General features: G+C 44.2%; 1 protein-coding gene across 19 annotated transcripts in view; it reads left to right on the forward strand.

Moving 5' to 3' along the window:
* The window catches only part of Itpr1 (inositol 1,4,5-trisphosphate receptor 1), a 338,034-nt gene that overhangs the window by 199,539 nt on the left and 121,298 nt on the right, over positions 1 to 17,197 (forward strand). For 11 of the 19 annotated variants that reach the window (XM_006505623.1, XM_017321407.1, XM_006505627.1 and 8 more), the window contains 4 exons: positions 1,148 to 1,332; positions 4,189 to 4,337; positions 5,268 to 5,379; positions 10,712 to 10,744. In XM_006505623.1, coding sequence (XP_006505686.1) covers positions 1,148 to 1,332; positions 4,189 to 4,337; positions 5,268 to 5,379; positions 10,712 to 10,744 — 479 coding nt within the window. The remainder of the gene's footprint in view (positions 1 to 1,147; positions 1,333 to 4,188; positions 4,338 to 5,267; positions 5,380 to 10,711; positions 10,745 to 17,197) is intronic. The other 8 variants (XM_006505624.1, XM_006505625.1, XM_006505632.1 and 5 more) reach the window with 1 other exon arrangement.

Here is a 17,197-nt window from a genome sequence, read left to right on the forward strand (position 1 = left end):
TATTGTACATTTCTCCCAGGGTCTCCCACTTAATAAACTGTTAGGATATTATTGGCTAGCTACTGATTCTTTTCGTGTGCCTTATATGTTCCCATTAAGAGAAAAATGGTTGCTCTCTAGCCCATCCTTCAAAGCGTTCCAGCTCTTTTCAACGTTAGATACAGGCAGTGGGGAACACTCCCTCTGTTTCCAGTGTTTTGAAGCATCCGTGAAGATAGGAAATGGTTCCATTGGTTTGGGGAGGGTTCCCTACACAGAAACCAGAAGTGTTCACCTTAGGTTCCTTAACTTATACTTAGTAATACTTTCAGACTCGTGGGAAAGTTACAAAACAGATACAGTAGGGCTCCTCTGTAAGTCTCACCTTCTTCCTCCACTCTCAGCATCGCCGTTATTAGTGCACATTGTCAAAAGCTGAAGAATGACAGTGGTACGTTACCACCAACTAAACTCCAGGCCTGACTCAGACTTCATAATGTCTCCATGAATGTCCTTCTTCCGCACTGGGCACACCTCCACTCCTGTCACACACTTCATTGTCATGTGCCCAGTCTGGTCTGGGGCGGTTTTTCTGTTTTTCCTTGTTACTCATGACCTCACCAGCCTTTGCAAACAAGTACTGGCCAAGTGTCCTCAGGTGGCCCTGTGCTGGTTTTCAGCGCTGTTTCCTCATGGGGGAGCGTGGCGTTGTCCTTTGTTAGGGAGGGAAAGAGGAGGAGCCTCCAGTGCAGATGCTGTTTTGTGTCTTGGTCAGTGGAAGTTTGCTTTCTGTAGGCTGTTCTGTAGAACAACAAAATTGGTTATTTTGAGGAAAACAGTTTCTTGGCCAACCAACTTATTTGTCCAGATATTTCTTAAAATGTACAAGCACCCGGGCATTCGTAAGAAGCCAGCCATTCATTTAAACTGGTGTTGAGCTGTTAACATGTCTTCCCCAAGTGTTAATGCTTGGAACCATTTCAGTGTCTGTAGGTACAAGTCCCCAGAGTTTACATTTGTGGTTAAAAGTTGAGTTTCCTCTCTCTCTTCACCAGACCATACATACTTGCCCATTATAGGCGTAGAAAAATCTGTCTAGTGGGCCATGAGGATTCTAGCCTGCTTCCCAGACTGTTGTAGACTCATGAGTCATCCGTCTCTTTTGCAGCCAAGAGCCGGGCCATAGCCATTCCTGTTGACCTGGACAGCCAAGTCAACAACCTCTTCCTGAAGTCCCACAACATTGTGCAGAAAACAGCCCTGAACTGGCGGTTATCAGCCCGAAACGCCGCTCGCAGAGACTCTGTACTGGCAGCATCCAGAGACTACCGAAATATCATTGAGAGGTTACAGGTAAAGTCTGAGGCTGGAAGAAGTGGACTTAAACTTGAGAAGTGTATTTTCTGAAGCCACAAAACATACAAGCTCCGCTACACAGAAGAGGTTTGTGGGGCCAGGAGTACCAGGTCTTTTGGTAAACAAAAACTCCCAGAAGGGGTTCCACGGCAGACAGTTGATGCTGAGCATTAGCCATAATTATTGTCTGAAGTCTATATAGAGTGTCCCTGGGTGGCATAGGCCTCCTCACACTGTGACAGCTGAGTCTATAAACATTTCTAGGGACCACTTGGAAACACCTTTGTCTTTATCACCCTAGCTCTAAAGATGTCACTAGACATCCATTCTGCTGCCCTCTGTTGGTCTATGCAGTCTCAGAGGGACACTCCATTTCTTAGGAGGGAAATTCAAACCACCATTCAGTGGGAAGGATGTCGAGCTACAACAATGTGTGAACTAGAGAAATGGCTGCCATTGGAAAGCACAAGCCCTTCAACAGTGCCTGGCATACCGTATAGTGAGCACTCAAGGGCTTCTCTTACAATGCCTAAGGTTACTGTTGTGGTTATAAAAGTTGCTATCATTAGGAAAAGTAACTGAGTCACCCTGTGGCTCCATAATTTATGTAATTTATGACAAATAAATGTACTGATTGATTTCTCAGCCCTGGGCCCTGGTGATACGTAGTGAGAAAAGCCCCTTCCTCCCCCTTTCATAAAGCCTCGAGCTTTGGAAGAGGCATGGCCACGGATCAGCTAATTACACGTGTAAACCTCAAGTGCCTTCAGGAAAGCTAATCTGGACAGGGGTTAGGGTAGGGACAAGGGATGCCTATCTAAGAACTAGAGTGGGAAGCATCCTGCTGAAGGCTACCGTTGTGAACAGATGCAGTCCTTGTGGCTAGGCAGCCAGCAGAGCTACAGGGTCAAGGAAAGGCCCGGAGTCTTTCCTATGGTAGAAGGTGTTTCTAAGCAAATGTAACTGTGTAGCTAAAGGAGGGCTTCCCAACCTTCTGTGCTTCGGGAGAGGTGAGGAATAACAGACTCGATGCTCCATGAACAAACAGTATTTTCTTGACTACACAGGCCACGTCAGTTATCTGCAAACATAGCAGCATCTTGCCTCAGACATAATAGGTATCCTGAGAAATGGAACAGAATGCATAGGCAGGTCATACTCGCTGCAAAGACTTGTCAGGGCTTTAAAAGACCCTGATGTTGCAGTAATGTATTACCCGAGTCCCTGTCATCATTCGATGTCCTTGTGCAGCAAAAGTTGTAACAAGGACAGTTTCCTGGCAGCTCGTCACCTCTGTAGTAATCCTCACCTGCTCTCTCTCTCTCTCTCTCTCTCTCTCTCTCTCAACATTCATCTTCCCCAACTCATTGCTTTGTGTGCTCACTCTCTCCCTCTCTCTCCCTCTCTCCTTCTGGCTCACTCACTTTCTCTCTTTCTCTCGCTCTCACTCTCACAGTTGCTGTTGCTTTCACAGTCACTCTCTGAATGCTGAATGTCATACATTTGAAAATACAGTACAAACACGTTTCAACATAAAAATGAAGACTTCTCAAAAGATGCACAGCTTCATGCAGTACGTTAATGAATGTTAAGGAATTGCTTCCACCCTCACCCCCATAAGTGCTTTCAGTTGTGTTAGAGTCAGGATCAAGAAGGAGTAAAGAGAAAGGGGGCGGAGGAGAGGAAGAAGAGTGGGCCTCAAAGGCATGCTATTAGGAAAGCTGGTGGGACCTTCCTCTTCACTCCCATGAAAGCCGTACCAAGTAGGAAATCTGCATTATGCTTCTTAGGATCTTGTTGGGAACTCTTTCCCTCACCAGGAGCAATCACCTAATTCTGCATCTCTGTGTCCTAAACATTATTGCCCTGTTACCATTATACAGAGTCCCTTAAACACAAGCCAAGTCTATCTTTAACTGGTTTAAATTGAGTTTCTATATACAAGATCTTTCAGTCCCTTTTCTTAACACCCCCCAAGAGGGGGGGAAAAAGAGAAAAACATTAAAATGGGGCATTCTTCCCATACAAATCGCACTGTGCTGTGTTCTTCTCCAGCCTTAGCATGTTGCTAGTTGAACGCTGAGTCAGCAAGCCTGGGGCCAGGCTGCGGCATCTTTTGAAGATGGGTCCTCGTCTGTTTCCTATCATTTGCCTTTAAATGGTGTTTGTTGTGTTGGATTGGTGGCTCTTTCAACTTCTCTCTGTTTTCCTTTCCTACAGCTGTGTGTTTTGCATTTGAAGACCATCATGCTATCAGGGTACATGTCTTTAGCATGTTGATACAGCATGTTCATTCATTTGTGTTCTCATGTTTATATGATTATTCTGTAAACTGTGCTCATTGCTAAGGATCGGACAGCACTAGCAACTATGTAGCAGAATATTAGACTCCCCTGTAACCTCGCCACCCAGAGAAAACCAGTGGTGATGTGTTAGTGGGATTTGGTATGCACTTTTAGTTATGGATATTGTCCTTGAAACCGTGTCGTAAAGTCCATACTATTGCTTGACTGCTCTAAGCTCATACTGCAGACATCTTTTGACACCATTAAACTTGTTTTTGTGTGTGCTGTGCTTATGACTACGTAGAATGGCGACTGATAGCATAAACTGTCTCAGATGAAGAGGTGCAGAACAGGTTGATGTATTTGTCCTTTGTTTTCTGGATTGGGAGGCGATGCTTCCGGTAACCACTGGACAGTATCTAATAACTGGAAATAATGGGAGACAATGCTAAAGCCGCACTAACACAGCCTAGCCTGTACCACAGGCTCAGGCAGAGATAGGTAGAGGCTCATCCTATTCCAGCCAGCTTCCTCCCGAGCTGCTGACCAAGGCACACTCTCATTCCAGGACATCGTGTCTGCCCTAGAGGACCGGCTCAGGCCCCTGGTGCAGGCTGAGCTGTCTGTGCTCGTGGATGTTCTACACAGACCAGAACTGCTCTTCCCCGAGAACACGGATGCCAGGAGGAAATGTGAGAGTGGAGGTTTCATCTGCAAGTAAGCAGCCTCCCTTCTGACGTGGTCAGTAGCCAGGAACCCCTGATGACCAGGCCGAGCCCCTGTTTCTGAAGGAGGAGCCGCTGGCCGGTTTCTAACTTCATGGGCTTAAGTTAGATACTAGAGTCCTGTTTCTGACCATCCCAAAACAAACTTGTCTGTTAGATCCTAGTTACTGACACTTCCCGCTCCGTTTGAACCGCATGCCCTTTTGGGTTTTTTCTCTACTTAGCAAGTTGGGAGCAAACGCCTACCATGTGTGGTACAAACAAACAGGAAACTGTCATGACCCTCCAGGCCCTCTAACGTCTTGGACCTGCAATGATCTCACTATCTTTGCCTAACATGCTTTTAGATTCTTAGTTTATGCCATGTGGGCCATAAACTATAAAGAAGTCACCAGTCTTTTGACATAATAAATAAATAAATAAATAAATAAATAAATAAATATTCCCATTTGACTTTTCACTGAGCTGAGTTGTTTTTCTGTGTGGAAGGTGGGCTTTGCCCTAGAAGCTCCTCTGACGAGGAGACTATGGATACCGAAAGTGTCTTTCCCCAGCCATCATCCTCGTGAGTGGGGTCCTTAAAAATGTCCTGCTGGCATAGCTTAGCAGCAATACCCAGTGGATAACTAACCACACGTATGAGCAGGGCTCTGTCTGCTTTCTCCACTCGGTATAACCTCCCGTTGTTATGTGTCCAGCTCCTGCCGTGCCAGCCTGGTAATCTGCTCCCAGCCAGCAGGTGTCGTGTGTGAGACATGGCTGCTGACTGGCTCTTAAGTGTGTGGATGCGTTGAAGTGTATTTAAAGTAGGAACCCTTCTTAAATGTTCATTCTTTAACTGACTAGTTAGATCAGAATACTTGTGGCATGTCTTTAGCTGGAGGATGGTTTTAAGATGTCACCCCCGTTTTCTCTTATTCAGGCTAATAAAACATACCAAGCAACTGCTGGAGGAGAATGAAGAGAAACTATGCATTAAAGTCTTACAGACCCTCAGGGAAATGATGACCAAAGACAGAGGCTATGGAGAGAAGGTATTGCATTTTATATTCCCGTTCAAATTATGCTGTGTATTAAAGTTAAGGTTTGAGAGTGTGTGGAAGCCCCTTAGTTACTGGCTGGCAGTTTAATTTTTTTTTTAAAGCTGTTTCTCTTGTCCTGGATGATCACTGAATCATATGAGTGCCTTCCTGCAAGTCAAATATAAATATTATTAGTTGTCTCTCATGGACACCTCACCACATAACCTAATGCCAAGGAAGTAGTTCTAAGTTCTTGCCTAGTGAACTTCCCAGTGAGGCATAGCGTCTTGTGTATCAGTCCGGATCTGTGGACTTGTGTTCCACCTCAGCACACCTGTGGGCTGGCTTACCGCTCTCCGATGGGGATTTCACAATCCTTCCAGCTCCTCACGAAACTCCCTCGAGTTCTAACTAGAAGGAAGGCTTGGTTTCTTTGCATGTCACCACTTCTGATGGAGATTGAGAAATGGACAATTCCTGTGACCTGGTACTTCTTGGTAGATGAGAAAGCAGGCATTTGGCATGTGTCCCATGTGAGGCACAGTAGGGCAAGAACAATCTTGGTGCTCATTCTCTTACCCAGCAAGGAATCTTAAGCATAAGTCTCAATGCCACCAACCGTCACTGGGTAGGTAATAACACACTCACTAATTGCTAGCCACTTTTACCAATGGTTCCTGGTCTCGCTGTCCTTTCAGAATACCCAGTAACTCATTGGTCAGCCCTGGGAAGAAGGCTTGGTAATTAAACCACCTCTCTCCCTGTCAGAATAGAGGGTGATAACCAAATTATTATACGTATGACAGACTGCTGAACTCTCACCCTTCAGCCTATGCAAGGTCTTTCACTAGAAGCTTACCTGACAAATGATGCTCCCCAAATAAGAACAAGAAAACATGGCAGAGTGATGGCCCACGCCTTTAATCTCAGCCCTCAGTAGACACAGGCAGGCAGATCTCTTGACTCAGAGGCCAGCACAGCCAGTGATACACAGAGAAAACATATCTCAAAGGAAAAAAGAAAAAGTAAGGGAGAGAGAGAGAGAGAGAGAGAGAGAGAGAGAGAGAGAAACAGAAAAGTGAAGTCGTCACTGTGCCGTAGCCCTCTGCTGGTTTCCCTTTTGGTAAGATGCTTTCCCGGCATGTGCAAAGCAGGGTTTGACACCCTACACTGCATGATACTAGATGTACCTCTTGGTGCATGCCTGTAATCATGGCACTAGGGAAATGGAGGCAGGGTGACCCAAAGTTCAAGGTCATCCTTGGCTGCATAGAGTTCCAGGCCAAGCCTGGAATACAGGAAATCCTGTCTCACACCAACCCAACAGACGAAACTATATATAATTTCATTCTGAATGTTTATAGTGTGTAAACTTAAAGGGGAATGCTTGTTCACTAAATCAGGATTTCGTGGACGAAACCTGATAGGCAGAAGCATATAAATATAAGTAGTAGATGCAAAGCGCCTTAGTCCAGGTGAGAAACGATGAGATGACTTGCCCATATACACACATGGGCACCTGGGTAGGTTTTAATTGATAGGAGAAGGGATGGGAAGAGAGACACCAAGGGCATCTTTGGGGTGGAGTGGGCAGAGAAAGACTGATGGGTATCAGGTAGAAGATGCTACAAAAGAGTAAATGCCCAGAGGTTAAAAGAGTTTCTTGGGCCTCAGTTCACTTTCCTTTGTAGCCGGTGAAGAAACTAGACATGCCCAAGCCCAGAGGCTGACGTCTCTTTCCAGACTGCTTGGAATCATCCCCACTTCAGGAAATTGGGAACATTGTAAACTAGAGTGGGAAGACCACAAAACCAAGGAAGATGCTCTAGGAACCTGCAATTCATCCTGGAACTTCTGGCCCTAGTGCTTTGGCTATTTGAAAATGCTACTTACCCATTTATATTAATGGAATTTTGAAATGGGCAGGAGGCATGAAAGTGTTTTTGCTTCCCTCTGTCTGGTTAATTACTTTGTCTCACTAAGGTTCTTTGATGATATTTCAACAGGTTACCTAGCTGTTCTTGGTGTAGTGAAGAAGCACGACAGACACATAGGCAGGCCAATATTTTCAAGGGTAGAAAAACTCACAGCCAGAGCACTAACCTTCTCTTTTCAAGGAAACCAGTTGGCTTGGGTTTTTATCAATGAGGTTGTCCCTGCCCCTGTGCTGAGGACTCTCCTAGGCTTTCATCACACTTTTCCTCCTGGTTGCCCCTTATGAGGGATGTGGTCATGGCTACTACCTTCCTAAGGGTATTTGCTACAGTCCTCCTTCCCTGCCCTTTCTTGAGTCCTCATAGCCACAGAATCAGATCTAGACAAGGCTTCAGGCTTTGCCTCATTAACCCCCCCCACCCCACCCCCCTTGGGTAGAAGCACCTGGGCTGGGATGAGCTATCTGCCCAGGGTCACATGGAGAATCCATGTGGTCAAAGCTAGAAGCCCAGTTTCACTTTCCTGCCTCTCTTCTGCTGCATCTTTTGGTTCAGGCCATTTCTGTATCCTTTGCCCTAAGCTGCAGTCTCCATAGACAAAGAGGCTTTGTGTACCTTTGCTCCTCTCTCCCTTTCCGTTCAACTTCAGGACTTCATCAAGGTCACAGATGAGAAAGAAGTTTGAAACAATTCCTTATTATTCTACTCTAAAAGTGTTGGTGTGTTCATGTAGGTCTACTTTCCTAAAGGGGAGAAAAGACCATTGAGAAGAATGCCTTGGATTACCAAATAGATTCAGATATACCAGCATCTCTCTAAAGTTGCCTTACACTTTTTAATCACCAGATACAGCATTTGCTAACCTCTTGGGTAACAGTCTCCTATCTTATCTTGGGTCAGCCCTGGAGATAAATATCATCAGTGTTATTTTTAGACTCGACGTTGAATACATAGAAAAGTTCAGAATCTTGTCTAGGATCGTACAGCTAAGAACAAGGCCCCATGAACCTAAATCTACAGTCTGACTCCAGTTACCTAGAGTTTCGCCAACATATCCTAAGCATGCAGATTAACTACACATAAGGGCTTTGAAGTTTACCTATGGTCTTAACGTTGTTTTCATTATGGTATATGATTACTACATAAAACACAGGAGCATCCTATGTCTCGGAATATCTAGGGTTCAGCTCAGCTCTGATTTGCCATCCAATTTAAAGAAGCTTTCATTAGGTAGGAGGTAAGTTTATAAATTCTGGTTGCCCCAGGACCATCAGAGACATATGGTTTTGAATAGCTATCAGAATAGTGACTAGTGAGTGTTTAGCTCACTATCCACAAAATATGCTAGTCTAGGAAGTGCCAAAGGCAGGGAGTAGATGAATCACAATTGTCGCCACAGTGATGTTACTATAGTGAAATACCTGAAGGGCCTATGTTATAAAATTGAGGTAGCTTTATGGTAGAGTGTTGGCCTATCAGACACAATCCCTACTACCTACCTACCTTAATTAATTAATTCAAATGAACAAAGGAGTTATACTTATAACTTACAGTTTGGGAGCCCAGAACTCTTAAGATTGGGCAGCCCCATTCATTTGTTCTCTGGTTATGGTCTACTGTTGAGTAGTTGAAGTGAGAAATCACATTCTGAAACAGAAAGCCAAAGGGGGATTGAGGAGTCTGCCTTGCTGTTACAGATAACTTTCCAGAGAACTAATGCAGGGCGCAGCTTGTAACTAATGCCCATCACCCTCTGAAAACCCAAGAATCTGAGGAAGAAAAGCTACCTAGAGTCTGCCAACATGGGCTACAGAAACCCAAACCAAAAGAAATAAAAGAAACCAACCCAAATATCAGATTTTTAGTTCCATACAAGGACAGTGCCCTGTGTGTGACCTTGGGCCCTCCCCCTAGGTCTTACCAAGGCATGTCACCAGTGAGGTTCAACGTCCCAGTGTGTGAACTGTCAGAATACACTCAAACCCTCTCCAGACCATGACAAGCACTCAGGGAATTTAGGAAAACAAACAAACAAACAAAAAACGAATTTCACCTGTTTTATCCCTGAATTCTAAGAACCAAGTACTAAACATAAAAATAGAGAAGGTATGAAAAATAATTGCTAACATGATCTTGGAATAGGTTTTGGTATGAAGCTCCTCATATCCTTGTATCTGCTTCTTCAAAGAGGTCAAACTTCAGAATGATACCAGGACTCTAAACACACTGCCTATGAAATGCCCACTACAGTTTGCTTTCAATCCATATTAAAAGTCACCCATAGCTAAGAAAACAGTTAACATCCCTCTAGCTAAGAATTGTAAAGATTGTTCTGCATCTCTAACTCATAGGGAAATCTTCTGCCCCTTGATCCTCTTTGAAAATAACAAGCGGCACAGTTATCTTAATGCGTTCTGGCCTCTCTCGGGTCGGTTTTTATTAGGCTGACCTAGGTTTATGTTCTTGGTCAGAGAGCTTTGGAGGAGAATCAGAGGCCGGGAACTAATGGAAAAGGATATGTCGGCATCTAACATTCCACTCCCCATTCTCAATAAGCCCTGCGTTAGTTCCAGAGAGAGCCAACCTCGGGCAACGCCAGAGGTTTTATTTATTAAAATTGTCAATTATCTGCTAATCATGGAAGCTCCTGGATGGGTAGAGGTTTGGCCTTTCTGGCAACTAGCATTTCTGACAAGACTCTTCACTTCTCAGAGGAAATGTAACTGAACTACACATCAGCTAGCTATTCTTAACCCAGTGTGCCTGAGATAGCTCTCTTGTGAGGGTTGGTTTTGTTTGGTTTTAAATTCTCATTGAGTTGATGCTAGTGCACCCATGTTAGTAATCCAACTGGGGCAAATGTCAACTCTTGTTCATCAATGATCCCAGGTTTTGAGATATGTTAGTCTCTGCCTCCTGAAGGTAATCCCAGATCTGACTGAGCCCAGCTGTGGTTTGGGCTCCTGACCCTCCATAAATGAGTTGAGTACTCTAGTCTCCTGTCCCTTCCTATCTAATTCTGAAAAGCATACCCTAGGGACTCAGCTCCCGATCCCACTCCATTCAAGTTTTCTCGTTTTATAAGCAGGTACCAGGCTGTCTTGATGCTTGGATGATGGACTGGTGAGCTTTGTTGCTCAGTGTGTGACACATACTGTGGCACATGAAGCATGGCACATATGGTATATTCTATTCCAGAGCAGATGTCATTCCAAGCTGTGGCAGTGTCCTCAGTACGTAAACTCCTTCCAATGGCCACTGCCTATCAGCAATGACTATCAGTGACTATCACTGACTATCAGTGTCATGGTTGAACAGAGCCATACAGTTGCAACTTTCTAACATTTACACTCTTGTGTTTCCCTTCCTAACAAATCTTTTTTTTTCTCCCCTCCTTTCTTCTTTTCCAGCAAATTTCCATTGATGAATCGGAAAATGCCGAGGTCCTAACTTTGTTGGTTTCTTTGTTTTTAATGTCCCACGGTGGTGTCTCCATGACCCCCTTCTAGTTAACCTTGTACCGTGTTCTCTGGTCTATGCGTCTAGCGTCTGACTCTGTGTAGTGTGCCTTCTGGGGTGAGCAGGGCCGGTCCTGTCTGTATTAGCAGTTCTCTCCAGAGTGTTTATCATTTGTCCTTGAATATTCCATCATTCTCCAGAGAGTTTGTAAGCTGTAATGAGGTTTCAGTCGTTCCCTCATCTCAACTGAGTCTCTGGTTAACTCTGGTCACTAACTTATGCCTGAAGCGGCTGACGTTAACATAAAGGAATTTTGCTTGGTGTTGAGTATCTGACCCAAAGAGAAAGAATAGATTGACATTGTTGAGAAGTTGTTAAAACGTAGCAACAACCCATCAAGCCCACTACTCTCTTGTCCGTTCTCTGTGTTGTCGATCCTTCCGTGTTTGGGGTCACAGGTATTTTCACAAGGCAATGTCAATCGCAAAGTGCTAGATGAGACCTTCCACCCCTGATATTAGGAAACCCCGACAGCCATGGGTTGGTTCCCTTCTGGAAGAACTGCCTGTAGATGCAAAAATGAAGATATCACCCTGTGGTTCCTATACTGACCTGTCACATTGTAGTTACAGTAACGTCCTGGAAACTGACTGATCCATGAGTAGATCTCACACTGGAGATTTGTTTTCTGCCTCTTGTTTGTTCTGTGCATTTTACTACAGCCCTCATGATTTTAGGCTGTGGTAGATACTTGGTAAGGAGTACCAGCAAAAAAATTGATTTTTTTTTGGGGGGGGGAAGAGGATATTCACACATGTACACATTAATGGTTTTATTGGCTGATGAGTAGAGTGCACTGGGATAGGATTTTATCTGATTTTTTTTTTTTTTTTGGAATGAAACTCCCAGGATGGGCATGCTATCCAGTATCTTTTCACTTTAGTTTAATACACTCATAGTTGAAAAACCTTAATAAATGGCTTAATTATACCTAAGAAAAGTTCAGCTGCACCACAGATTTGCAACCTGAAGCAACACACACGGTTATGAATGTGGACTAGCTGTCTCAGGAACGGCATTCAGAGAGGTAAATGGCCGCTCTTTGCCCACACAACTATAGAGTTAGGTCTTACATGTGGCTAGTTTAGTTTCATACAGGTCTATAAGGTGAATTCTATATAAAAACATTTGCCCTTATTTTAATCAGACACAGCAGGTCTATACTTTAATTAGATGTGTTTCCTAGGATGGTAGAAGGGTGAAGAAGGGGAGGACCCCTGCAGCTTCATTAATTACTTTTAGCACAGTCATTTTCCCTTATTTCATATGTAGCTTTCCCATTTTTGAATTATTTCTATGCTAGAATGTCCTGGACTGAACTTAGTATGCTGACACCCTTCAATACTCTTGTTTCTTCCTTGAGTTATAAATGCCTCCCTATAAACTTCTCCCCCTGGGCTATTGAGGTTGAATTTCTATTTGCTTAAGTACAGATTAAGTCAGGGAAAGGAACCCCCCCCCCTCCACTGTGGTCTGTGTAGCATTATTAATACACTGTTTGCACCATAGTAAATCAGTTGATGTGTTTGCTTGCTCAGGATACTACTTGGTTCTCCTGGCTGGGAGTTTATTGCTTGCTTATGGAAAGATTCCACAGTTGGAGCAGGTGTGTTTATAATTATACTCTAGGAAATAGAATACTGTCTGTTTATAAAAGAAGAATGTTCTGGCAGGCGCTTAGATTCTTTGAAAATTCCCTGAGGAAGCAACTGTGGCTCCCCTCTGCGTAGTTACCCCTGGCAACCGTCAGAACCCAGGGACACCAACACCCTGTCCCTGGTCCCTCAGGCTATTGGCTCTGGCCCTCTTCTCAGAGGTGACTGATTGGCCTTTATTATCAGCCCATTCTGGAAACTATCACAGCTCCCTGTGGTACAATCCCCCCCCGCCCCCCCCCCGCAACCTTCTACCAGTGTGTTCTTGGGGAAGCTGTAGTCCACAGCTGTGCTTCTACAGAAGTTTAATGAGAGCTCCTGACAGCAAAGGATCTGGGTAGGGACGAGCCTCACACCTAACACTGAAGGCTTCTGTCCCGAGTGATCATGGTGGTGGCAGTGGGGCAAATAGTAAGCATGCATGGTCCCTCCAATTTCTCATTGCGGAAGAGCCACTGCCTTTTGATGACGATAAGGACAGTTGAGTATCTCGGGGAATAGATGGCTGCAAACAACTTGGGAGAGAGGGAAAGACCTCCTGCATGAACATCAGGACTTTGGGCAAGACGCTAAAGTAAGGGTAGAGGCACAAACTTCTCATAAAGAGCATGCATGTACAGGCTCTTCCCAGCTGCCCTCTAGAATAAAATTTTAATTGACACCAGGAACAGGAGGGTGTCGGTGTTTGTGTTTGCTTCTTGGCAAGAGAGGCAGTCTCTATCTTTACCCCGACTTGATCTTGTTCACTGGAGATAGGAGAAACAAACTAGGGGTGGATGCGGGGGTGAGGGTGGGGTGGGGATAGAAAAACTACCTGCACTGTGTGTGTGAAGCTTCATGGATTGCTACATTTGTGTGCTTGGGACTATACATCCCCCCAAAATCTTGGACTGATGACAAAGGCCAGTCAGTTATCAGAAGGGCCAGGGCCACAGAGTATTGGTATCCTATGGTTCTGACAGTTGCCAGGGGTAACTATACAGAGGGAGCCGCAGATAAAGATCAAGATACAGAAAGCTCCCTCACTGGCCATAAATGGACATCAGCTGATGTTAAAGATCCTGATTTCTATCACTGGAAGCATCTGTTAGGTTCCAGGTACTATGTTAAGGGTTTGATACAATGTGCCTCCAAAAACATAGTATCTGCCGTGCTGGAGACTCTGCTAGAGACCATACAAATTAATGGAAAAGTTACCCCAGCCTGTCATGCAGCATGATAGAAATACATGGAATTGTGGGGAAATGTTATCTGGGGCTTTCTCGATATGTCAGAAGGGCAAGTAGTCACTTCAGAGGTCAGGCAAGAATGCAGTGGGGAACCTCAAGGCAGGACCTACTTTTCTAAACTAGGAAGTGCCATGCCTTTTAAGAACATACTTGGGGTTTAGGCAGCAGTAGTGGATGATGGGGTGGGCCATCTAGGTTTCCTCATTTTTGTCCTTGATACTAAGTTGTGTGTTTTAAAAGTGTGTGCTGTAGTTCAACAGACATGCCCATTCCTCTTCACTTAATATGACATCCTCACTGAATTACTGTCACCCTGGTGACAGCAGGCAACTGCAACTTTGCTTTCCTGTATTGAAAAAAAAAAACAAAACAACACAACAGATATCCTTGTCACCCAGAGTAGCTGTAGCCTGATTTTATTTATTGTGACCTAAACTTCTCTCCCCTACAAGCTAGTGATGCCACAGACAAAAATGTCTGTAATATTCAGGATGTGAAGGGTGGGAGTGGGGGTAGGGGTGCAGACAGCCGCTTAGGAATTGCTAGTTTTCACCTTCAGGGGGCGCGCTCATGACGTCCGACCCGGTGGAGGCGTCCTACTTTCTTACATTGCTGCAAACTGCTGAGTTGGGAACCTGCCAACCCTCAGGCAGCCGTTACATAAGCCCTTTCTTTTTTTCCTGGAATTTAAGCTCACTGCTGATGTGCGACCTTCAGCAGTAATTGCCAATAAGTGCAGCAGGACTGTTTACTGTTAGACACTGGCAACCACAGAGCAAGCTCTGCTGTCAGCACACAGAAGCCACTGCGGAGTCTGCTGAGGGCCTTTTCAAATCTTTGGACTCTCTTTGTTATTGTTTCTGAGATTATTCCAGAATGACTGAAGTTGTGTAGTTGCGTCATGCCAGTTTGCATTTTTTAACTAACGGACCACACTACTGAGTTCTGATGAATCCTCTCTGTAAGATATGCATCAAAGTTCATGGGTGGAGCCATTTAATTTTTAACTTATCCTTATTTCTAAAAGCAAATGCAGTTAAAATGAGAATTGTATTTGTAGATGTGAATATTTAAAATTGTCCATTTAAATTCAGAAAAAAAAAAAACCTTCCATCTTTGGTTTGGGTTTTTTTTTTTAAAGATTTCTTTTCTCTCAATGAAGAGGTTTCAAAGTCTGATAAAAGATGGACCCTGACTTGCTAGCCCATTCACTCTTGTTTTGTTTCCTTTTCCCAGGGTTATAAGTAGATTGAGAAGCAACGGAGTGCTGATTTAGGGAACCAGAAATGATAAATTATTTTTGATGTACTGATATATGAGCCTATCATACATGTCTTGACTTGTGTCCAACTACTGCCAAGATGGTCCATAAGTGGACATTATATTGAAGAGAAAATGGTGGATGCTCAGAGGCCAGAGAGGGATTCCGGTTAAGGGCAGAAGAAAGCAAAGCCTATTCACAGCCATACTGTGTGCTGGTCCTATAATAGACTCATATAAAAGGGCTGGATAGAGAGAGAGAGACGGGGTCGGGAGGGTTGCTGACTCGAAAGCACCAGGAGTAACCTAGGACATATATAGGTATCTTTTCTTTAAGAAGTTCAAAGAGTGATAACAGATGTGCATCCCTCCATAAGAAATAGGGTGCCTTGTTTATATGAAGCAAGCCCACAGGCATCTTCTATGCACATATCACGTTACTTGGTTGACATCACAGTTATAATACCTTGATTATTGGCCTCATCCAACAAGGACATTGAGGGCTCAGAAACTTGAGTTACTGTTTAAGTTATTCTTAAATGTTTGTTACTCATTTGGATCTTTGTTTCTACGAAATTATGTTTTGCTGAACATCTTTGAGAGTTCTGGGGAAACTTTTAATCAAAGGGGCAATATGATGAAGCAGTCTGGGGCAGTACTCAGTTTTCAGATTCATAACTAGACGTGTTCATCATCCACCGACCAGCTGTGATTAGAGATGTCAGCAGCATGTATGATGAGGGAGAAATAAGACCTAGAATATATAGATCTTAAAATGTTATTACTTAAAATGTTCACTGGAACATCACCATTCAAGTAAAGTAAATAATAATAATAATAATAACAACAAACAACTACTACTTCTGAGGAACTAAATTTATTTATCAAAGCCTACTCTTCACTTATATTGGCATCATATCTTCTATTTACATAGCTATTCTTGGGACATGCATACTTTGCTTTTATGCTTATCAGAATTGCAGCTTACTTCCTTAAAAGCAGCTTATCCCCTAAGAAACCGTGACTTCCTTCACTGGGGAAGGAAGTGCTGATGGAGATGAAGAAGGTGTAGGATGTTGCTTGGTGTTCTAATTATATCCTCATTTGGCCAGGTCTCTGCCATGTCCAAAATCAAGTAGAACTTGGCCGTTAGATGCTTAAAAGTAAAGTTTACTGTCAGTAGACCTTTCGTTATTTGATATGTCAGCTGGACGGAATCACGATAATGCTCCAGTTTCTGCGGACACGTGAGGAGGTGGAAGCCCAAAGCGGTACTCTGGTGACCAAAAAGGCTTCCCAGAGGGCCTCGTCACATGGCGCCAGCCAGTGCTCTCACTTGTCCATGGTAATCCACCAGTAAAAACATGCTAAAACTTGTCCTTCTAAATACTAATTCATGAGGCCTCAAAGCAGCCTCTAGGGTCCAAAAAAGGCTTCATAGGACTTTCAGGGAAAAACTAAAAAAAAAAAAAAAGCTAATTGGCTTATATTTCATTTTAACAATCAGACTTTAAACCAAGCACAGTAGTCATCTAGGGAGGAAATACAGGGTGAAGTTCGGTGGGAGAAACATGGAAAACATGGGATCTCACATTAAGAAATAAAGACTGCACATCTGATGGCGTCTGCAGAATCGAACGTGCTTCTCTGGGCAAAGAGAGCTGAGGCAGAGTGGAGAATTAAACAAATGAACAGAGCACGACACACCAGTTCCGGCTCTGTCTTCTTCCTTTCCCTTAGCTTTGGTGTTGGCAAGGGACTGACGATAGCTGCTTGGGTTCCTGCAGGAAATCCCTGCCTGTAATCCTTCTGTTGTTATCCTATAGAATGCACCTGACGGACATGCCCGTGGAGCCTGGCCAACACACATGGTAGAAGGCATGACGTTCATCTCTGTCTCTGGCCGCTCTAGCACATGTGAGCACGTGTGGGCAGGTGCTCTCACTCAGCTCTGATGGGCCCATTTTGTACCGAGGACAGAAAGCAACACTGTTCACATGATGGGGGGTAGGGGGGTGTTTTCTTCTCTTTTGTTTTTGTTTTTAGCCTAAAGCAGGAGGCAGACAGACAGTAAGAGGATCATGTTGTTATGTTGACCGTTTTGACAGTCCACACACCTCAGCTCTGATTTTTTTTTTCCTTGCTGTGCTTTGCACTGACTTTGTCTCCCCGGATGAGGTGGCATTGGATTCCACGTGACAGGTGCTCTATCTGGGCCCGACTAAGCAGCCCC

The sequence above is a fragment of the Mus musculus genome, chromosome 6 (genome assembly GCF_000001635.26).
Source record: "Mus musculus strain C57BL/6J chromosome 6, GRCm38.p6 C57BL/6J".
Lineage (NCBI taxonomy): Eukaryota > Metazoa > Chordata > Mammalia > Rodentia > Muridae > Mus > Mus musculus.